At 39.1% G+C, this 25,314-nt stretch overlaps 1 protein-coding gene across 1 annotated transcript in view; it reads right to left on the reverse strand.

Annotated features, from left to right (window-relative positions):
• LOC124060261 (protocadherin-9) overlaps window positions 1-25,314 on the reverse strand; it is a 181,650-nt gene that overhangs the window by 110,795 nt on the left and 45,541 nt on the right. Inside the window, exon 3 of the mRNA XM_046390985.1 lies at window positions 18,123-18,224. Coding sequence (XP_046246941.1) covers window positions 18,123-18,224 — 102 coding nt within the window. The remainder of the gene's footprint in view (window positions 1-18,122; window positions 18,225-25,314) is intronic.

A 25,314-nucleotide genomic window follows, 5' to 3' on the forward strand; every position in this document is an offset into this window, starting at 1 on the left:
ATTAACATTGTTTGCCCCTGGTATCATCGCTATGTGCCAGCAAGTATTAGCATCCACTTATTATGGCATTTACTCTGCCTTGCAAGTGGCATTCCTACTGCTTGTAGTTCCATGCATGTGTTACAGACTAAGCAGATAATCTAATCAGAATACAATCTGCAAGGATTTATCTGTTTTGACGGCTCAAGGTTAGAACTGCCATAGTTTGACTGTTCACGGGTGGTAAGAGGGAAATTACATTTTAGAAGTTCGACCTCCCTCCCTCGAGAATGGTACTTGAACCAAACACTCTCAAAGAGATTACTTCAAAGACAGTATTCCTGCAGGAAAAAACAGCATTAACATATTGGAAACAATAACCCGTTCACTATTTCAGTAAACCAAAACAATGAGCAACCATACAAAGACCCCATTGTGATGGAAATTATTCAGGGAAATTGAGGTGTTGCTGTTACAGCACAAGAAAAGTTGATCTTCCCTCAAGTGTGGTGGGCTACAGAAGTCTGTTAGTAAATTTGATCCAGTATCAAATTTTCGGGCTTGACATTTGGAGGTGGTGGTGGGGGGTTATCAAATGTCTATCTCTTAATGAAATTTAAAATTTAAGTACGGGATTTTGGGATGGATTCTGCTACTTCATAGACCTGATGGCATGGCTTAGAGGACTGTTTCAAAACAAAACATTTTTTTTTCTTGAAATAGGCCACAGAAGCTTAAAGGTAGCCTACATTACATTCAAGGATTACCAAGTCAAGGGTATTCACTAAATTTCAATACCAAACTAGGTCATGACAACATACACTAGGATTAGGAAAATCCATATGAAATATAAATGACTATGGTATGCTATGAGATTTTCATCTGTACTCAAATAATCATCTTTATTGTAAGGTATTTATTCCAATTTGCTGTACAATCAAAAAATGAAAAAAAAAAAACTTGAGAAACAGACAATGGGTTTGGTTTGCAGGCTTTGAAGACAATAACATAACATTTCTCAGTGCTTCGGGCATCCTTGTCATCTGACTTGAGATCTTTTGTTTATTTGTGTAAAAGATTGTCTGTATTATTAGCGTGACTCTTGTGAGAACTGTATCTGAAAATTCCTTCACTGTAGACCGTATTTTTTCCCCCTCTCAGAGACAGTTGTCCTTACAGGGGAAAATGATTTAAATGCATAACCTGCCAGATCTTTCATCTGTTAACTACATGTAATTGTTTTTGTTGGAGAAATAAATACATTAATAATTTTGCAAACGATAGCTCCTTCCACCCACATAAGCACATTGCCTCGAGGACAAAAAATGGGCATGAATCAAAATCCCTGATGTATAATCCTTCAAATAGAAAATCCACTTCAAAGTCTTATTTCATCCATCCAAGACTCATATGCTCATGCCTGCTCCACTACAGTCAGGCCCCTCAGGTACTAGTTTTAGGGTCAATGTGCTGATAAAACCAGCTAATGATGCCTTCAAAGACCACTAGGTCTATGGAGGCTGACCACATGAGATTCAACTTTTTATTTCTATATTTATAAATATATATGAGCCCATTTATTTATTAATTTAACCCCCTGCACCTTAGCTTAATTCTTTACTCTTTTCATTTAATATTCATCACTGAACTCTTTTCAAATTGTGGGCTGATTTTGTTTGGTTGGTCTCAGGAGTCTCTGATCAGCCAAGGGTTATTGACAGTTGCAAGTTTGTCTGGGTACATGGATGCGTGTATTAGTGTGAATGTGAATATAAAGGCCCTTGAAAATAAATGTAATACATGAAATAGGATTCTGCACAAAAAAACATAAAACATAAGACTTTTCTGATTCCTTTTATTACCGCCAAATGTAGTCTGGACAATTTCTATCTATACATGTCATAATATCTGCTTTGTAGGGGCAAAAAAATAAAATCCTCCCTCAGTATGGGGCTAGAATGGTGAGGGTGATTTCTGGCATTAAAACATAAAATTTGGCATCAAAAGTGAAAGAAGAATTTAAAAAAAGAAAACAATGGAATTGAAACATTGTATTAGAAAAAGTTGGATTAAGTTCCACCAAAAAAAAAAAAAAAAAAAAAAAAAAAGAAAAGAAAAGAAAACACTGACATTAAAAATTAATCAGTGTCACTGCTTTTCAGTTTCAAATCTCTTTATACCATTTTGGCATGTAGAGCAGGGGGTTACAGGGAGGGGCAAAGACAGTGAGTGATTTGCATAACTGCATACTAATGACAAACATCACTCCTCTGTGCCGGAGGTCTGTTTCAGAGCCCAACACAGCTCTAACATTTGCACACACCTAGCATACAGAGTTCACATCATGTAGTGTGGACTCTGTGTGTGTAGGTGAAATTGGATTTAGGCTGAGTATGAATTCTACAGTTGTAAATGGTGTGAAATCCAACCGAAACAAATCTACTGATTGATTTTAAATTGGATATTTAAAGCAAATTCAAAAGGACTACAATTGTGTTATACTATTGATGCTCATCTTATGTTTATCAATTATCTTGCACAGATTCATTAACTGTTTGACTGCATGTTTGTTTCAGGACGCAGTACAGCCGACACTGGCTCAAAGATGCATTTAGCAGAGTGTTGCTGTTTCTACACTGGTTTCATAATGTAAACTGAATGATGCATCTATAGGCGTGTGATGCCCACAGTTTCTTCCATTATGAGAAAAGACAACCAGAGAAGAATGCAATTCTGCGGTTAACTAATAGCCTAATGAACCATCATTTCTGTAGCCAACTATGCAAATGAATAAAATATATTCTTAGCAAATTGGAGCATGCATGTGTTCAGAGACAAGTCTCATATTCCTGACTGTGCTGCTTAACAGCCGATAGCTAAGACACAAAGCTAAATTTCATTACCAATTATTTTACTCATTTGGTGCCTTTAACTCATTAAAATGTTTTATCACAAGCCGAGCAATAGACTAGAATAACATGGTTTAGCAACGACTTGTACACTTCTTTCAGAAGGGGCTTTATAATGCATAGCTTTACAGATGTGTTTACTATAAAGTGCTAAAGCTAATGTGTTGACATACAACATTTGTCAACTTGTAGCAACAATAAGCCATTAATCATTCAATCAAAGCATTATCCTGGGCTTTGGCATAAGGACATACAATCATTGATGAAAACAGAAAACAAATCTCAACTATAGACAAAAGTACTGGGACACCTGACCAGTGCCCACTGGGACTTTAACGACATCACATTCTAAATACTTAGACACCTTTGCAGCTTTAACAGCTTCCACTCTTCTGTGAAAGCTTTCCACGAGATTTTGGAGTGTTTTGTGGGAATTTTGGCCCATTTATGCAGTAGGGCAATTGTGAGGTCAGGTACTGATGTTGGACAAAAAGGCCTGGCTTGCAATCTCTGTTTCAGTTCATCCCAAAGATTTTTAATGGGGTTGAGGTCAGGGCTCTGTGTGGGCCAGTCAAGTTCTTCCACACCAAAGTCATCCAGCCATGTCTTTATGGACCTTGCTTTGTGCACTGGGCCACAGTCATGCTGGAATAGAAAAGGGCCTTCCCCAAACTGTCGTCACAAAGTTGGAAGCATAGCATTGTCCAAAATATGGTATGCTGAAGCATTAAGATTTCCCTTCAGTGGAAGTAAGGGGCTGAGCCCAGCTCCTGAAAAACAGCTCCATACTTCACTTGAATTCAATACTAAAGAGATCTGCTCCAATACTTTCGTCTATATAGCGTATGAAGATGAGGCCTAACTAGTAGACAACTTTATGTACTTTATGTACTAATGCACAAAAGTTGCTTCAATCCACCCTCAACAGTATCTTAAAATGTTTTCTCCTTCAGTTTAAACACACAACGAATGATGTTCCGGAGTCAGATAAAGGTTTTGATATTTCTCAAACTGTCCAAATGCAAATTTACAGGTCAAACATCTGAAAAATCCCCCAGTGCACACTGGACAACTTCCAACATGTCGACCGCACTGCTGGTTTCATGTAGATACGTTGTGCATATGATGTGATATTTTGTTTGTACCCAGACTTGAACTGCATGGGTTCTCAGTACTGGGCAACACATCAAAAGCTGCCGCAGCATCTGCTGCTTACAAGGCTGCATTTTGTCACTGGAAAGTTTTTCGATGATGACACTGGGTCACATGGTCCCACTAATAAAGATGACCGTGCTGGTAAAATAAAATGTCCTAAAATATACAGTGAAGTTATTTTTTAGGGGGAAAAAAATGATCTTCAGTGTGTTTTTGCTCAATTTGAATCACTGTCATATCGATATTATTCTAATGTTATTAATATATTATAACAATTTAATATTATTTTATATATCCTACTATATTGTAACCTTTTGAACACTGAGCTGTATAAACACAAACAACTCTTGCAAATTTGCAGCCTTTGATTAACTGATAAAGTAACTTTTTTGCTCATGAAGCCCTTTCAAAATCAAATGTGACCACGATAAAAGCAAGTCTGTTTTGCTTAGTTCCTGAAAAACTCACATTTAGAGAGACATGTTTTTCACCAAGCAGTGATATGTGCAAGGTGAGTCAAAGTGTGTCTCTCTGAACCATTTCATATCTTTAAATAAATGAATGTCAGTGTTGTCAGTGTCACAACATATTTGGTTAGATTGAGCAACTCCAAACACCAAAATAATAACAAGAGCTGCTGCAGCAGTGAGTGAGGGATGTTCCTCCAATTCTGTTGTTTCACAGTTGATGCTTTTATAAGCTTACACTGTTTTTGATGATGATTTCCCATGATAAATCATGCGTACTGTATTTCTCAAGGTGCACAGCATGAGGCTGTTGCAGAGTGACAGGGAGTTTAAAGCCGCTAATGTGGCTGACAATGAAAAATCTTCTGAGCATTTGAGGGGAAAGCTGTTTGGCCCCCGAGAAGAGGTAACGTGGCTGGAAGAGATTAACTGATCACAGTTGGAGAAAACACTCTGAAAGAGATTGTGTTTTCTGCTTTATAAGCACGTTACATCTTAGCACTACTGTGTCTTCTGATATATTATTCACAGTATCTATACATTTATCTGTATATCTATATAAATTAAAACTCCATCAACAAAACTTTACGAACAAAACAGTACAGCAAGCAGTGCTTCCTTTGTGCTCCCTTGAAAGCGCAGTTAAAAAACACTACAGTAACAACAAAGTGACGATCACACGCTACTACTGTTACTACTTCTACTGTCTGGAGGCAGTAATCTGAAGCATTGGATCAGTTATGGCTGCGATGCTGACCTTATGAAGTGTCATCAGTTTTATCAATCTAGATTAAAACTGTTATGAACCAGATAAGCATGTGAATCAGTCTGTGCGCCACTAAAATGCCATAGCAGACACGACTGTCTCTTCGCCTTTTGTTAATATATTTGCAGTCACTAACTATTCATAACAAGGTCTACAAAAAATATGAAGATTCTGAAATGCTTCCCTGGTACCAAGCTCCTCAGTCTCCAACGCACTGCTGGACGGACCTTGAAATATGTTGCACTGGTTATACAAGAGGGCGAGGAAGCAGCAGGAGGAGGGCAAGTTAGCTGTTAGCAGACAGTGAGCGGCAGACTGCAGTGTGCTTACAGCTGAGCTAAACACAAAGCAGGACTGAGCATATGAACCTTGAAAATTGGACTCCAGTTTAATATGACAAGCAAGCTTAATGTGACAAGTTTGCAGTTAAGGGTGGTGCAGTGGTTAGCACTGTTGCCTCAAAGCAAGAGGGTTCCAGGTTTGAATCCCAGTCTGGGCCTTTCTGTGTGAAGTCTGCATGTTCACCCTGTGTCTGCATGGGTTTTCTCCGAGTACTCCGGCTTCCTCCCACAATCCCAAAAACATGCGCGTTAGGTTAATTGCCTATCTACATTCATTAGGTGTGCGTGGTTGTCTGTCTTTGTGTGTTGGCTCTGTGACTGACTGGCGATCAGTCCAGGCTGTACCCTGCCTTGCCTGTAGTCAGCTGGGATAGGCTCCAGCCCCCCCTCCCACAAACCCTGATGGATAAGTGGTATAGAAAATGGATGGATGGAAGTTTACACTTAATGCATATACTGAAGTACTTTGGCTGTTTGGATGTAAAAGTACTTTGAGTTTGGAGTTACAGACATTTTATTATTATTATAGCATATTTCACCAAACTTCTATCAGAAATGAAAGTAATCATCTACAAGCAATGACCAAGTGGTGGTTTCAGGGCACAAAGACTGAGAGTCCAGACTGAGACACTGAATTCTGCATTATTCAGTTCTGTGTCTGTTTTTTAATTCTTAGTTCTGTTTTTGCACAGTTTACAGATAACTATTCAAAGGCCTTTATGTCTTACTGTAAATATATACAGTGCCGTAACATGTTTGTTTTTCATATTGTATTTCTCTACTGGGCATTTGTTGTGACAACTAACTGATGTCCTCTCTGTGGTTAGAAAATAAAAAAAAAAACAATCAGTGCAGGTGGAAAATGAGGTTGAGCACATATTTCCCGAGAGATTAAGCTCCGATTCTCCATTTCTTGTTTCCACAGCTCCAATTAACAGCTTTGGTACCAATTAGTAAAATCAAGCCTTCCCTGACAGAAAACCCAAGGGGTTGTATGTGTCAAGAACCAGTGCTGGAGCTGGAAAAAAAAAGTTAGCAAAATAAGCATGAATCTCAGTCGGGAATAACTGGGGCAATGAGGTTAAATGTCTTTGTTCTTTGTGTTTTTATTTCCTTTGGGTCATTATTTTTCACATCCAATTATATATACCTAGTGGCAAAAGTGAATCATTTCCAAACAAATCAGTAAGTCACTCAGTGATTTCTTGACATTTTGACAACCGATCTCCTTATATGCATACATAGTTTGAAATGCGTTCTTGACTCTTTGCTATAGAAGAGAAACACTAACACGTACAGCAGTCCTTCTCTTCGCGCTCCCATACTCTCTCCCAGATCCATCTACTCTTAAGCATCCTCTTGGGATAATCAGGTGTCTAGCTCCAGATATGGCAGGAGTATCAATCTGAACAATGTGCAGACTACCTACAGGCCTTGCCCAAAGCAAACATGTTTATTAGAATGCCAGGGATAACAAATGACTTAACACGCTTCCCTCCTTAATAACCCTGTACACCTACAAGATAACAATAACAGAGATGCCACAATGAGTGCTCCTTAATTCAATTAAAAAAGCATGGACGATGAGCATGCCCTGTAAAGAGAAGTCCTTGAGGCAGTGACAAACTACAAGGCTGAATGTCTATGAGAGATGCCAGGTGAACATTTTATGTGAGTCTTGGGCTGGAAGAGGGAGAGGCTCATTCTCCAACTGTATAGTCTCATTTCAATAACTTATTATTTTCTTTCCACAGGACTATTGTAAATAATGCATTCGTACACATGTGTAGCCAAGTCTTGAGAGGCTTGGTCCATTCTCTCTCTGTTGAATACCCTCTTTTCAGTTACAGTCACAGCCTTTGGACAGTTTTAATCGTTCATATTTTTATCTATCTATATGTTTTATTCTAATTAATATAATGGCAAGATTATATCTTTGCAACAGACACAACACCTCTTGGTAGGAGAAGAACTACTGCATCACAGCTGATGTTTTGTTTTTTGATGTTTTTCAGCCATCCCTGCCTCTTTAGAATAACATCCCAGATTTGGAGATACTGACCCCAAACATCACATGAAATGGGTTTTGCTCTTTTGGAAATCACTTGATTTCTAAACAAAATCCTCCAATTGTTAGCTGTGGTAAAGCAAGAGTGCATGCTGCAAAGCAAATGAAGAGAGCCCCCCTGGCAAAGAGCTGTGGAGAACGGGTGACAAGGAGCATGACTTTCCATTTTCAGTAATAACTAAGCACTGGTGATGTAAATACAGGAAATAATGGATTAAACATAGAATTTTAGCATTCAGTAGAATTGTCAGCCACAAGGCATAAGGCTTATGCTGCACAGGCTGTTCGGTAAAATGTAATGAGTTGTTTCCTGCATCTGCATCTTCTTTTTTTCATGTTCAGTATGTGTCTCACCAATGTGTTTTCAAAACTTCACTGAATGACCCAAAGGGAGCACTAAAGCGATAAGGCAAACAAGGTAGCATTTTTGTCATCCCTTGTTATCTCCATAAAGACAAACCGCCATGTTGCCAAACCATTAACACAGATATACTACAACACAGCAACTGTTTTTCTCAGCTTATTTTAGGATACATCACGACTGACAGTTTAGTTGCAAGTAGGCTCCATACTCCTAAATGAACTGACAGAGACACAGAGGGTAAAACAAGTCTGAAAACTGTTGTTAAGGTAAAGGTTGCTGATAATTAGGATGCTAATTAATATATGACCCTGCTGTCTGGCTGACCGGCTGTTCACCTGTAACATGGTTAATCATTTTAAGGTATGAAAAGTATTTTCTCTTTCTGAAACACATTCATGCACACACATATGAGGAAAGTAGTGAGGACAGAGAGGGTTATACAACAACACATACATTTTTCCTTACACATTTCTTATAGAGACAAACAAAGACATTGTGCTATTTGCTACTTTCCTTTCCACATACAGTATATACACTTCTGTGTGCATTACTCTCTCCATGTTGTATTCAGAGAAGCATATCCCTATCCAAGAACCTGGCCCTCTCACTAATGTTCCTCCTTGTCAGAGACAAAGGGGTTTTAAGACTGGAGGATTTGGCAGGCTCTACCACTTGCAGGCAATATTTCAACCCATCCATCTAGCTAGGATAATAGAGTGTCCTTGCCTTTCAACGCCCGGAGGAGTGACCAGTTATCACAAGCCACCAGCCCCGTTGTTAATAAAACAGGGGATGGGAGGATCAAGTTGAGAAGGATGATAAAAAACGAAAGAAGGACGCAAAGAAGGGAAGAGGAGAAACGGGTGCATGTTATTTTGACAGACACCTCGCGAAGGTGAAGCTGATCACGGTCAGCAGTCAGTTACCATGCTGGCAGGAGTTCTCTTTTAACATCTTAGCTTTGGTTTCTGTGAAGATAAATTTAGCCTCATCACATCTCTCTTCAGACCATGGAAGGGGAAGGTGGGGGTGAGGAGAGGGGGGAGATGAGAAGAATTGGAGTGGAGAGGTGGGGCACGAAGTGTTAGGCTGATCTAGCTAATGGCCAAACTGACCTTCAGAGAAAGTCGAACACTAAGAAGAGTAAGTAGTGTGTCATACAAAGCCACTGCAGCTTAATCCAGGTTGTTTCCATCAGTCCTGACTTCACTGCTGCCTTATGATTTTAAGCAGGTATCAGAGTTTCCACTTTGTGTAGAAAAGATATACTTAAGCATAGGTACCATCAGTTTTTAATGCACCATTTGAATGTTATAGTAATGCTGAGACTAGTTAGCTTGCCTTATTTTTCTACCACATTATCTGCCTAATTGGCCCCCAGTGAAATGTTGTTTACACACAAGCACAAAGCCCCTGAACAGTACAAACACGGGCAAAAAATAAAATTCATACCAAGAGTTAGATGTAAAATCACTAGTACATTAAAACAGGCCACGTCTTCCAGCCTATGCCGAGGATAACACCATCACAGTGAAACATTCATGGATCAAACAATCTATCTGTCTATCTGCCTCCAGTAACTGAAACAATACCTAAATCTGTCACAAGTAAGAGTGTGTTTGAATTTCACTGATTCCTCAGTGTGTGCTGGACAACCTTTATTAACCATTATTCATGTAATATAAGAAGCAACGTAGGGAGTAGGGTAAGAGAAGTATTAAAAGCAATGATAAGGAAAGTGTGTGTGTGTGTGTGTGTGTGTGCGTGCGCACGGGTGTGCATGTGTGTTTTCTGTGCAATTTGCATTGCTGGAAAGAAGGATAAAGACAGCCAAAATTTCTGCCTACCTTATACAGCTTGTACTATTTAGTAATTGTTGAATGTAAACAAATTATACTTACCATAACATGAAATTTCTTTAGCCTTTCTCACCACGAACAGAGCATCATTGCTGAAGACACAGAAAGGCTGACTAAAGCACAGTAATGTATAGAGGCAATATCATGTGGAATTTTAGCATAGAGCAGCACTGGTTTCATATAAAGTAATATAACCCCAGGCCATTCCGCTAGTTTTATCACATTTTTTTCCATTCTGCAGTCCATGGAGCATTTCTCTGCTGTGCTTGATTGAGACACAGTCTTCCTCTTAGGATCACTGTTGAATTTCACCTTTAAGTTTTCCTGTCAACAAAGCCTTTAAAACATGCAGCAGTTTCTAAATCTCAAAGAAAAAAAAAAAGATTCTTTGTTGCAGAAAATTACATCTTGAAGCTACCGTGGTCAAGAAGGCAATTTATTTTACTTGATTCACAGAAGGCTATTCAAAATGTTAACAAATTCTTGTTGCATACTGGGCTGCAAGGCACTATTCAAAGAAAATTCACAGGGAGAGTTATTGGTATTTTTTTTTTTTTTTTTTTTTAAAAACTGTTTAAATAAATCTAAATTCCAAAATAGCATGTAGTTATCTGTTTAATTTCTTTTGGACTCACTTGATTAAGTTTATTATTTTTCTAAATAGTAGCAGTAACCATCAGAGATCACAATATGACCTTTGAAAAGGAAAGCAAAGCAGGAAAACAAAATGATATTACTAAATCTGGTTTGCAAAAGATTACTGTCCAAGGCCAAACGGACAAAAGCAGCAACAGTAAGGAAACATGCCAAACCAAAGTCTATGACTAATACAGGCTCCACATGGGCCAATCAGTAGCAAGATGCATCATACATTTGGAGCCACAATTAGATGAGCAAATATGGTCTTATACCGTGTGAAACGTTGACTCTTTGTTATGCTCAAACCACTACAAAATACAAACAGCACTGAAGACAACAGTCCCATGATGCACAAGCCACTCTTGTTTCAAACAGATTTCATTATGCTGGTGTCTGAAGTGTATATTAGTTATTAATTTTCTTTCTTTTTTTTATCCTAACCAAACATTTCAAGGACTGGAGTTACTTACAGCCTTTTATTTTGCCAGTTTTTGGCAAAAAACAGAACAGCAGTGAAAAAGTCATGACCTTTCAATATCTGAAAATTGACTTTAGAGGAAGAATCCAATGACTTGTAGCTCATTCACTGCTGTGCAATTGTATTGTGGGAAGCTCAATGTGCTATCACTGTAGTATTACTGGCTATTGTATTTCCAAACCCCCTAAAGTCTCCTCTCTTATCTCGTCTCATACCCAAATATGATTTACCTCCCCCATCACAGTGTCTTTCAAAAGTCCACATACCGTTAACATTAATAGCTGTGAGAGTCTGTAGTATTTTACTAATGTGTTTTTCCAGATTGATCAATGCATTTTAGAAAGCAATGTGTTTTGCCTTTGTGTAAACCACATAAACGTATTCAACACTGGCTCATCTTCAGTCTCCACAGTGACACCCACAAGAATTGTTTCTGACAATATGACTAACATCACCTTGGCATGGTAGAAATTGACAAAACTTCCACTTAATTTTATTAGTCAGTTCAATGTTTTACAAAATCTATCAGTAATCAAAACATGCAATGACATGCATGCATCCCATTTCCCTCTAAACAATGAGAAAATGTGTCTTGTAGCGCCGGGCGCATTTTCTCTTCCTTTTTACCAAATATGTTCAATTTAAATTGCCATTAAAAAGTCTACAATCAAAGCCTATTAGTCTTGTAAGCACAAATGAGCTGAACAACATATATCTCAGAAAGTTGTTCTACCTTCTCTGCACTCTTGCCTCAGACGATACTTCTGCCTCTCCCGACTCCTTAATCTTTTCTTGGTTCAGATGTTTCTTCAAACTCACACACCTGCTTTGCACTCCTGAATTTGCGGAGCCTTAATAATTGTTGTCAGTCTCAATTTACAGCATAACACAGTGTTTGTTAAACAGCAGTTTGTCAAAACAAGAGCGTCTGCACCTAGAAACTAGAAGCTAGAACAGACCCGTTCCTCATGAAAAGCAAAAAGTAAACGTCAGTCAGTTCTTATTCATTGCACCTGTCTTACTTTTTTTGACACAGAAAAGAAACCTAGGCTAAATTGTGAATTTAATAAAGCAATGTCATGTCACAGATCATTTTAGTGGCTTTCAGAAAATACTTGTGGGCATACAGCTTTGATTGCTTTGGATTCCCTCCATGCCAATAGTATTAGTACATCTGAAAAGTCCAAAGTTCCAAACACTAATGGATATACATGACAGTTTAAATGTATTGATCCCTTTGAGTCTGGGGAAGACATAAAGAAAATTTTCTAATAAATTAATATATTGATTTATTTACTCATTTAAATGACTTCTCCAACCTTTTAATGTATTTATCCTGTTGTGAATAGCTACCGTGGAGAATGCCATTTGCTCTCGATTGTGACTAGTTTACATGACAAACTCCATGCCTATCCATTTGACTTTTGAGTCAACTTTTAAGGGGAAGTTGTCTATGTGGCCCAGCCCTAAGTTTCATTAACCATGAGAGGAAATATCTTCTGCTAGCTGTGCCTTTTAACGTAAGTTCTTGCCACTCTCCCATCCTCGTCCTCACCGCACAACAACTCCCTGATGCAGTCCAAATGGCAAAGGAAAGGAAATTATCGAACACCAATACAATAAAGCTGTCTGGTAACTTAATAGGACTTCTGATAGGGGCAGTGTGGCCAGTCTTGCTTTGATGCGATAATGAGAGTCATCAATCCCTCTTGGAATGGAAGAAAGGGGTCTCCCCTGCAGGATGGTGTGAGAGCATGTATGAATTTGTGTGTGTGAGCGCATGTTTGTCTTTGAGCTTCTTCAGTCCAGTGAGGCCCAATGCTTTAACGCTTTAACGAAACCAGGAAGAACTCCCATTGAATACAGCTCAGAGGAGAAATTCTGTTCATTAAATAAGGCTAAAGTCCTAATATTGACGTTGTGAGCTTTAGGGAGATGCAAGACTGTCCCATATATCATATGAAAGGTCCCTTCAAGATTCTGCACACACACACACACACAGAGACACCCATCTTATCACATACATTAAAATTCTATGACGTGTGACATGGTTTTTGAAAAAAAAAATCATATTGTTACTAAATCTTTAAAATGGCACTTATTCTGTCTCTCTTTTCTACACAGTGAAGCTCATTCAACTCTAGGAACAAGAAGAAAAACACATTTTTGACTGGAGGGAGAATTTAGCCATTTATACGTTTTGGGAATAAGTCTCAGGTTAATAAAAGGGAGATGCCTCACAGTAAGGAGAAAAGTAACATTTGCTAATGAGGCTTAACATGAATTATTGTCTAATAAGAGAAGTGGCAATTCACATTTCTGTTCACGTGACAAGGTGCTGTGACCTTGTTTGACCTTGAAAAAAAATCATTCATCAAACTTTAAACAAAGGGCTATTTTCTGGTTTATTTTAAGGTATACTATGGGAGATTTCCTTAAAAAGTGCAAGTTGTTAGCACGTTTATATGTGTAGTATGTCATCTCTGTGAAACTATCAGAAAATGATTTATTTCTGTTCATCCTGCTCCCTCTCCCTTCTCTTCATTCAAACTAAAGCTTACTTGACCACAGTTCTCTCTCTCTCTCTCTCTCTCTCTCTCTCTCTCTCTCTCTCTCTCGACTGTTGAGCCAGGAGGGAATCAGAATCAGAATCAGAATCAGAATTCCTTTATTAATCCCTGGAGGGAAATTCTTGTTTCTACAGACAATTGCACATGCAGTATTCCCGACCAAGAAAGGAGAAAAGTGCAGAGTATATAAATAGGATAAACAAAAACTAAAATCTCAAGTACGGTAGTATTTACAAAAACTGTATTCAAAAAATTTTTTAAGAAAATTTAAAAATACAGGTATGTACAATGTGTAAAAGTAGCCAATATGTACATTGTATAAACAGTGAGTGTGTCCGTCACAGTGCTGAGTTTAACAGTTTGATGGCGACAGGCAGGAATGATTTCCTGTGTCGCTCTGTGGTGCATCGTGGCAGTATGAGTCTGTTGCTGAACGAGCTCCTGTAGCCGATCAGCACATTGTGGAGAGGGTGAGAGGGAAAGTCCAGTATAGTTCTTATTTTGGACAACATCCTCCTCTCAGACACCACTGTCAGAGAGTCCAGTTCCTCTCCCACAACATGGCTGGCCTTCTTGATGATTCTGTTGAGTCTGTTTGTGTCCCTCGCCCTCAGGCAGCTGCCCCAGCAGGCAACAGCATATGTGATGGCACTGGACACCACCGACTCGTAGAACATCCTCAGCATCGTCCTGCAGATGTTGAAGGACCTCAGCCGCCTCAGAAAGTAGAGGCGGCTCTGGCCCTTTCTGTAGACCATGTCCACGTTCTTGCACCAGTCCAGTTTGTGGTCTAAGTACACCCCCAGGTATTTGTACTCCTCCACCACCTCCACAGTGTCCCCTTTGATGTTGATAGGGGTCACTGGAGCCTTAGTCCTCCTCAGGTCCACCACCAGTTCCTTGGTCTTTGTCACATTGAGCTGTAGGTGGTTTTTCCCGCTCCATGTGACAAAGTTGTCCACTACCGTCCTGTACTCTCTCTCATCCCCCCCAGTAATACACCCAACCACTGCAGAGTCATCAGAAAATTTCTGAAGATGGCAGGACTCTGTGCAGTGCGTAAAGTCTGTGGTGTAAATAGTGAAGAGGAAGGGAGAGAGGACAGTCCCCTGTGGAGCCCCGGTGTTGCTGATCACTTCATCTGACAGGCAGCACTTCAGGCGTACGTACTGCGGTCTGCCCGTCAGATAGTCTGCGATCCAGGACACCAGTGGGGCATCCACCTGCATCGCTGTCAGCTTCTCAGCCAGCAGAGCCGGCCTGATGGTGTCAAACGCACTCGAGAAATCGAAGAATGTGATTCTCACAGTGCTTGCCGGCTTGTCTAGGTGAGTGTAGACTCTGTTCAGCAGGTAGATGATGGCGTCGTCCACTCCAAGGCGGGGCTGGTAGGCGAACTGAAGGGGATCCTGAAGTGGTTGGACCATGGGCCGGAGCTGTTCCAGGACGAGTCTTTCCAGGGTCTTCATGATGTGTGACGTCAGGGCCACAGGCCTGTAGTCCTTGGGGTCGCTGGGACGCGGCGTCTTCGGGACAGGAACGAGGCATGACGTCTTCCACACCACGGGGACCCTCTGAAGACTCAGACTCAGGTTGAAGACATGATGAAGTACTCCGCTTAGCTGGGGGGCACAGGCTTTCAGGACCCTGGGGCTCACACCATCTGGGCCTGCAGCTTTGCCTGCACGGAGTCTCTGCAGCTGTCTTCTCACCTGGTCAGGGATAGCATCTGACATCTTTACATGTAAGGTGCTGCTTCCAGTCCTTCAAAGTCCCCCTCCAGTCAAAAATGTGTTTTTGACTGAAGGGGGACTTCAATGTTTGATCTTCACTGTATACAATAATGTATGTGCAGAGTCTGACACTATAAGACTGTTCTCTGTGCTCAGTGAAAATCTGATTTTAAGAGGTCGGCATACAAGCAGGATTTGTGACATCACAAGATTGGAAGCCAGTCTTGGACCAATATGCAGCATACACAAGTGTGATGTGGAACCTTGAAACCTCCAGTGCGCATGCACTGAGAATGGACTTTACAATGAAGTAGGAGACATCCTGTGTCCAACAGTTACACTCGTGCAATCAAAAATATTGTTTATATTTTAATGAGGGAGAAGAAATAGGTGCCATTGTGGAATTTTAATGTGGTAATTACACTTTTTTTTTTTTTTTTTTTTGCAAAAACCACGTCAGACAGACATTAGAGAATTTTTATGTACGCCTTAATACATGTGTGGAGGGGCTCTTTAATGAGCATTCTGATGTATTGTATTAGAGTGGGGAGAGAAAGACAGAGAAAAAAAGACTGTCTAACGACATCAGTTTCTCAACACTGTAGTGTGGATCAGGCTGGCAGTGGAATACTAAGATTTGATTGTGCACTCCTTGCTTTCACTCCGTGCCCAGTATATGTTGTAAGTTGTAAGCTTAACATAGTTAAACAGGGCCTGAGGAAAGTATGTGTGATTGTGTGGAGGGGCAGGAAAGTATGGCAGGCAAAGGTCAAGAGGCATCTTGTGCTTGCAGCTATGGACATGTTAAACAAGCAATGAAGTCTCAAACATGGTTGTCCATTTATTTCAAAGAAAGCTGCTCACAAAGAGGGTATATAGAAAGAAATGTCTAATGGTTTCTATTCCCAGAATTCCTGCACGTTGGAGTCTTTCTCTCATTCTGCAACAACTGTCCACGTGTAGTGTTCAGTAACTGTTTTACACTCCTTTGGCCTGTTGTGTTGACTCAAGGATTACCCAAGGATTTGCTCCAAGCCCGACACAGTAGATGTCGACAAATTAATCATTTTGGCTGCTTAATCTGCACTGAAATGATGTTTTACACAGGGTGGAACTTGGAGCCGATAGTCGCCAATTGGTGCGCAGCATCCATCAGTCAACTTCTCAGATGAATTTACTGACTCTGATTGAGAATAATGACTCAAAAAATGTTCGAAATCGTTCCCATCTAGATTTTTTTCTTTTTTTACTGTATGATGAGTTTCAGATGTATTTATTTGTTACTTTGAATTATCCTTTATTACTCTAAATGTAATTTTCATTCATCCAGATGTATTTATTTATTTATTTATTACACTGACTTTAGGTCAGTTATACAGTCTGTGATATCAGCTGATTAGTTTTAGCTTTTTGCTGCTCCAAACTATTATTATTATATCAGCTTTTGAAAATCCACTATTAACCTCTACAAAGGAGTATAGGCAACTGGAACATCATGCCTGTAACTCTGTCTTACCACATTTTCTGGTGGATCCAAGGGAGCACAACAGATGACAAATGTTTAATGTGGGGAAAACTGTGAATGCAACAAATGAGAATAAAGGGATAACAATTTGTAAAAGAAATTGTTGTAAACATGTTTTCTCAGCTTCAGAGAAAGCTCTCACAAAATATGAGACGTAATTTCAAATGTACTGGCCAATACTTTGTAAGATATGTGTACACTTTGGAGCAAGAATCAACAAGAGTTTAAGTATATTTTCATAATTGATTCTGTATGCTGCAATCACTCAACTACAGTTCACACAACAACAACATGCGAACAGCAGCATTAAAAAAATATCTTTACAATGAGGGGGCAAAAACTTGGCTGACTTAGAGGGGCTCTATTGACAACAACTTATTAAATCAGTAACTCTCCATGGTTTCACTAATGCCTGAGCAAAGACCTTCACCTCAGACAAAGACACCTCGAGGTTCAAGTTTTCCAGTGGAATATTCCATGCTCACAATGCAGACATCACGAAGAATAGATCAATACAGCCGGGTAGACAGATACAAAGACAGAGAGATAGATGGAAAAAAGATAGACCAATTGGACAGGGCCGCATCTGCACACAAATCTCCACCCACTGTGTATAATACACCATAATAAGTAGAAAATGTACAGACAGCAAAGTATTCCTGTATCATGAAAGGGCAAAAATAAGTAAACCTGGCATTGTGGTTTACAATGAGGGCAGAATATGGTGAGACTCTTAGTTTACAAAAAAACCCTCCTCCTGACGCACTGTAGTTGATAACAGAAAGTAAGAAAAACTGACATCATTAAGATTCACCAGCGTGCAAGCACAGCAACACAAGCAAACCTCCTCCAACCCCCAGATGACTATCAAGCACTGTGTTTTCTAAGCATGGAGGTAATGAGACAAATACTTATTACTGAAGTAAAAATGGCACAGATATTAGCATTGCATTAGGCCCTGAATTTAATGATGTTGTAAGTACAATATGCCACAGTAACTAGAGGCAAAATATATTTAAACTTTATATAGGGAAGAAGGAGGAAGGAAAGAAAGCAGTCTGTTTCAGTGCAGTGTATGTAAGCATGGATGGAGTCATTAATGAGAGAATGACACTGAACATAACAAATCATAAGAGCTTAACATGCCATTGCACGGGATGCTGAAGTAAAACTGCTGTGCAACATAATTAGAGCTTATTAAAAGTAATGACTCGTGTTAAGTGAAACTATGGTGATCATTTAGTGAGAAAAGGGACCATCAGTACTCACTAAAGGGGTGCAAGGGGTCCAATATTCAGGGTTCAGCTCAGCTCGCGGACGGAGGTCCAGATATTCAGGATTCAGTTCAGTTCGGGCACGAGTTAATGTCCCCTTTATGGAAGATTGAAGAAAAAGTCTGTTAGAGTTGCTTATTTAGCTTTAATTTGTTTGCCATGTATTCAAGTACTGGTTGTGGAATAAGACTCACAAAGCCCAATAAATGTCACTCTTGTGGTAAGAAAAGTTAACACAATTATAATGCAAAATCCTTAAAAAAAAAATCATAATTTTTAATCACACCTATTTTACTGCCCTCAAATGAGTTTGACTCTGTACTGTCTTTACTGAATGAAGATTTAACATGAGCAAAAATATCATTAACTTTAATGAATATTCACTGTAGAGCAATTAAAAAAATGCCAAGTTAACAGTTCACAATGAATTTTCAGCAAGACTCCCTGTAAAATGAAGAGCAAATTATATTCAAAATGAGGTTAGCATCCAGTTTTCCATTCCTTAGGCCTATTCCACTAGCCTAAATGACAGGCCAGTGGAATAGACTGAATCTGCTGGGCCCCGTGAGGTCTATGATGTATACTGTAATTATCTGCTGATTCTCAAAATGGCTGTGTGTAATGAGGCTATGCTGCATGAAGTCCCAGGCATAAATCACTGTCTTTAACTGACTTCCAGATGACCAACAACAACACAGAGCAGAGAGAGAAGGGAAAGAGAGGAGGGAATGGGTTATCTGGGCAGCAGCACTATATAGCATCCAACTTGTGCTTCTTATCAGCACAGGCCATGTTGTTCACCAAACTTGCTTACCTAAAACAGTTTTCTGTCTCCTAAAAATAGTGACTTGCACTTATTCTCAGTTCATTCATCTGTTTACGGCTTGACTACCAACGTTAACCGCTGTGAGCTTTATTTAGCTATGCAACGCAGGTGGCGACTTTTCATTGATGCTATGTTAGGCTGAACTATTTTGAATGGCAGCATGCCAGTCAGTCTGTCAGACTGTCTGCTGTCATTGGCATGAAATCATTTCCACACAAAGAAGCCAGCCCCACCAAAGCACACACACGCACACACACAAACACACACAGAATATGAAATTAACATTTAGTCAACAGTTACTTATAAGAGTACTATAGACCATATACAGAACTGAGTGGATGGCAACATAGCATGAATTTCAGTCAGATAGAACAATATCATTTGTTGACGGCTGTCCCAACAGAAAAGTAATAAAAATAAATAGATGGGTAAAATTTTCAAATCATTGGTTAGAACGTTGTCATCAGTGAACATCAGCAAGTAGCTGAAATCTCCAAGTTAATGCGGGTTGATTTTCAGCATGCAAGTATCACAGTAAGAAGAAAAATAACACAAATAACCATGTTACTCTTAAACAGTAAATATGATTTATTAATTGCACAATTCTAGGGGAGAAACCGAAATAATGAGGTTATTATCCTCTCAGTCCCAGGCTAGGAAACGCCGCTTGGGTTGGTGGTCAGATGGGCCTTTTAAGAGTCAGAAGCCCCACCAAGCAGATTCTGTATCTCAATCCATACTCAAGCACTCTGCTGATCAGCTGTCTCTGGTGTTAATAGTAGAGCAGATAAGCAAAAAAAATATTAAAAAAATATTTACTGCAACTCTTTAGTGATCCTTTGGAAAAATTGCATTAATGATGTAAATATTAAATTGTTCAAAACATTATATGACTTCCTGATTCCTGTTTTTTAGCAGCAATATGTACTTTGTCTGCGCACCACTCAAACTGTCTTATTGTAGCCTATTTCTGGACCTTTTTAATACTTTTAAAAATTCATCATTTATCAAATTTTCAAGTAATATAATGAGGGGTGAGAACCAGAGGGGTCTAAATGGCATTTTGGGCGAAAGTGAGTAATGTAACTTGTATCAAATTATAGCTCTTGATGAGCTCTTCCTCAGCCAAAAGGCCGCATGTGAATTCTAAACCAATCCAGAGTTATTATTCAAAAACCAAAAGACTTGACTCTGAACACTCTAGTGCTATTTGGGTCCAAAGGATTGGCTGAAGTTCCCTTAATACATCAAGAAACAACAATAACAGCATATATAAATTGATTTTATACATATTCTTTTCAATAAGCATCAAAACATTATTCATTAAATGTATTGCCATAAACATGTTTTATAAGACCATCTTTTATTAAGACCATCCAAGCCCATTGGATCTACCACCATCCTTGGCAACATAGACTTGGATGACACAGCAAGCTACCAAAGCATGCAGCACTGAAAAAAGGTATCTCTGCCTGCCTTGCTGATTACCCAAACCTCCAAAAATAATCTGCCATCAAAAACGGAAAATAAACAACTAAAAAAATAATCAACTGGAGGTGCCACACTCAAAATCTGGATGGTAGAGCGTGACAGAGATCAAGACAATAAGAAACATTATGTGAACACCTTAAAACAGACTCCAAGCTATATTGAAAAATCTCATCCTACTGAAATATACACCATGCTGGCCATCCACTGTGGTTAAATTGCTTCTTAACAAAAACAAAAAGGAAATTTTGAGTGCAAACTCCCCCAACGGCACTAAATAAAATGTCTGCATGAAACAAAAGGAATTTATACCACAAGTCAGAAGTGAGAGCAAGAAAGCGAACACAAAAAGATCAATATTAGATCAGATCAGTTTGATCTTTAGTTTGCTTATTACGCCCAACCTTATTGAATTTCAAGACAATGACCCTTTCAGATTTTGAACTTGACACCACGAACATAACAAAACGTGTGAAAACATTTTCAAACTCAGCAGTCTATAGTGCAAGTGTTAAAGTCATTATTACTGTCAAGAAATGTTCTAACAGTTTTAGGAAGAAACTTTTCCTCAGTAGTTTCCCTGACACATTCTTCCAATTGTTAAAAAAAGATGAGGGAAAAAAAGGTGAAAAAAGGGTAAAGCAATACTTAGAACCTTTATCTCATTAAGCATCATCTTAATGTATTCCACCTGTCTGTCACTCAAATTAAAAGAAGTCCTCCTCCATAAACGGATCAGAATGTGAGATTATTTATTAGAACCTAGCCATTTATCACCAGTGTGATAAGTGACAGAAAGAGGAGAAGTAAGAGTGGCAACATTGTCAATGATCCGTTTTCACTTAAAAATGTCACAGTTATCATGGTAAATCCCTGGTTGCAGTGTGCGATACTGTCAACGCTGACAACAAAAATAAGGTACATGAATAAAACAGATTATTGAGATTGATTGAGTGCTGGCAGCAGTGTTGGATGTCAGTATACTTTTCATTTTTCATTACCTAGAATGGCAAAAGTAGAACATTTTGGATCAAGGTGAGCAGCAGAAGGTAAACTGATGATTACAGTTATAGGAGCACAAAGAAATCTAGAGCGTCTACTTTCGCCTTCATGTTTTCCGCTATCAAATTTTGTATTTGGACTTCCTCATTTTTGACTAATAATTTAAGAATTCTATCCAAGACCAAGTGATGAAATAGTGGAGTAGCAAATTTGGTCTCCATTTTAACGGATTCAGTGAGAAGCTGAAGACACTGAGGTTGACATGTCTGATGGACAATCCCACATTGAACATATGTTAAAAATTTCAGTGCTGTTGAGTGAACAGTTGCATTATGAAAGGAGACCAAAATGAAATTCAGAACTTCAACCAGAAAGCGATCGCAATGCCTGTGGCAACTGACATTAAATTTTGTGGCTAGAGGCATGTTTCACATCTATCCTGCAATGGAAGAGTGGTGGAGGAATACATTTTCAGTTGGTGTAGGATGGACTGGCATCCGCCATGGCCAGTTACATCATCACAGTCTGGACAAATAAAAAGCCCCTCCCAAAAAGAAAAAGATCTCCTTGTGTGGGAGATGCAGCATCATGACAAGTGAATATATGGCACTCTGTATTCACGTGGGAGGATGTACAGTAACACATTCGCTGTGTTGTTCAGGTCCCCAAGAAATCATTGCTCAATTCAAGAACAGGTTAAAGGATATTAGAAAAAAGAGATATTCAACACCAGTGCTGGCTCCTTTAGCCATTTCCTGACATCTTCAGTGGGTGCTGACACTTCCACAGTTTTCATTTCATACATCACGGGGCACAGAAGACAATCATTCACACCACGAACTCATTTATATGTACAATGCACATAAACAAAAACTCATGTAGGAAAAGAACTGTTCGACAGTGAGTACAGGTGCAATTTGGTGGGCAATACCAGCTCAAATCCAGCAGAAAACATTCACACCTACGTTTTTAAACCTGCTTGACCTGTGTTGGGTTAGTGTGGGTTTGGAACCTATTTCAGCATAGAGACAGGTTACACACTGGGAAGCTTGCCATTCTGTTACAGAGCTAGCACACATGAACAAACAATGTTATTCATGTCTATGAGCAATTTATAGTTTGCAGTTTACCTAAACTGCAAGTCATTGAACTGTGAAAGTGGAGCACATGAAATGCACATGAATTCACACCCAGAACCCCTTTACTGTGAAATGACAATCCTAACCGCTAAGCCAAGACCCCAGAAACTGCAGCTACCTTCAAAATTTAACACAGCCAAGTTGACAGTGAGTCACCAAAAATGCCAAATGGGCGTGAGCAGGAAAACATTGGACAACCATGTGGTTTTGTCAGCACAAAGCTCAGCTGTGCTCAGCAAATCAGATCTGGGATATTTTTGCCAAATAGCGCCCAGTTCTGTAACCACTTTGCCTCTTTACTATGCACGCTAAAAACTCCAACAGTTTAGCACTGGTTGTGTAGTTAGCTGTTTGCTCTGGAGGGCTCAGGAGAGATGCACTCATGATTTTTGATTAAATCTTTTCTTCTCTTTGGATAACTGAAGTATATATTAAGTATAGTTTTCCATTTAAAAAGTTCATCTTTATCACACACAATTAATATTAATCGCTTTGGAAAACCTTAAGAAAATAACCAAAGTGTAAAGGCAAAAACAATAATCTAGGTCTACTGCTGAAAACCTGTAAAGTTACTGTGATGAACTTGTCTGTATGCTGTGGGTTGAGAAGATGAGTTTCATTAGGGGGATGAAACACACTTTCATCAGCTTTCCCATTAGTCTAGCAGAACCAAGCCTTCCCAGTCACAGCAGACCTTTAGTTCTGCTTAATTACTCTGGAGATACCAATGTATGCACTCTTCCTTGACATCACAAGACAGCGTTTTCTCTCAACAAGTGCTGTGTGCACTAAGAAAAGAACTTGATGTTTATCTTGTGACTAGTGGTAAGACTCAAGAGGGGAAAGCAACACTTTGCGTGTTGTGCAGATTACTCAGTCAGACAGCTCTGAGATCGTTATTTATTTACTTGGCCATTTAATTATTTAATCATATCAATATATTAACGCAAGATTTTAATTGCAAAAAACTTTTTGAAGAAATGGATATGAGTTTGGCACTTAAAAAAAAGACCTAGCAAACAAGTACAGTCATATGAACAGATGATATATATCAATGACCATATTCCATTTAGTAGTGCTAATAGTTAACACTTACAGCACAGTAAAATCAATCAGAGTATCATATGACTTGTCTCTGGAAATTGCCCAGTATGGGTTAATATATCATGGCCATAATCGCACTGTGCTGGCATGGCTTGTCCTTCTTAGCAGCCTTCTGACTTACAGTCGGGGCTGTGGTAATTCAAATGAGCCCATAAAGTGGTCCTGTGTGAGAAATCTCTGCACATCAGACAGAGATCAGCTGAGCAGCTTATTCCACAATCCAGCATAATTTGATTATGTTGTTTTCACTTCTTTACTTTCTGGTCTGCTTTATTTTTTCATATCACTGAATGATACATTATTTTCTTAATTGAAAGGAATGTACAATAAGGATGGGGGGTGGGGAATTGTGTGGTTTGGATCCAAGGAAAGGAAAAGTACACAATGCAAAGAAAAATTGAGTGGACGGAAAGAAATTTGTGATGATTAGAAAATGAGAGTGCACAAGAGGGTCCTACTCACTTATTTATATAAAGCTGTTGAGATGGCTGGGGAAGAAAATCTGTGATTATTATTCTTTGATTTGCAAAGCTGTGCTGTGATTGGCCCTTCCTTTGGTGGCGGCATTAAACTTTATGTTTATGGGTCCCAGTGTTAAGCCCATTTCCACGCTCCCCCATTCTACACACAAAGTATTGGCATTCCATTTAAGTTGACGACAGTGAGGGGGGTATTTTATGACAGATATGGAATGGAAGTGCATGCGGTGAGTATTGCAGTAAAAATATCAGCCAATTACAAGAACATCTTTGCATAGTTGCAGAGTAAAGAGGATATGCTTAATGCACCTCTGCTTTGTTCAGAAAGAACAAAGGGAGAGGAATTCATCTCAGCCCCCTGCCCCTCTGCTTCCTCAGCTGTATTAAAACACATACAAAAAAAGTTATATTGGCTAATGAAAAACCTACTATGTGTATGTGTGTCTGCCGACAAAAATTAATATAAAGATTATGTTTGACATGATAATTAATTAGAGAAGTTTAATATGCATGTAAATTAACACAGACACAATGTTTAAAGAGTGTTGGGAGGGTATGCAATACTCTGGATTGTTAACATGGTTATTCAATGAAGGTGCTTTGTGAGTGAATGGAAAACAAATGAGGTTAAAGTCTTATGACAAGATAAATAAAACCTTGATCAATTAAGTGGTTTAAAAAGACGACTGCCCGGCACTCAGTGGGGGCAGTCTTGCTGTTACAGTTTCATTCTTGAACCACAGAGAAGCATTGATTCTCCCTGGCACCCTGTCCTTGTCGTTACAGCCGATACTGAGGCCAACCCAGACCATTCTCAACAACCGCTAATGGCTTCAAGGAATTCAGCTGGACTTGGGGCAGAACTGTAATAAGCAGATTTTATGAATTTAGAGAGCAGCAATGAGAAGGCAGAGTGCTGCAGGTCGTTCAGAGAGCATACCGAAAGCATTAACAAAACAATTCTCTGCCGTTACTGCACAGTTGAAATTACTTCTGTTCTAAGATGCTGAAATGAGATTGAGGTGATAGAGATGTCAGTTTTTCTGACGAAACTGGTTGCAATACCAAACAAACATTTCATCTGTTTGATGAGCTGTTTCCTGCCTATTAAGTACCAAAAATAATATATTTTTCTTTTTTGCACTTCAT

Source organism: Scatophagus argus, chromosome 1, assembly GCF_020382885.2.
Source record: "Scatophagus argus isolate fScaArg1 chromosome 1, fScaArg1.pri, whole genome shotgun sequence".
Taxonomy (NCBI): Eukaryota; Metazoa; Chordata; class Actinopteri; family Scatophagidae; genus Scatophagus; species Scatophagus argus.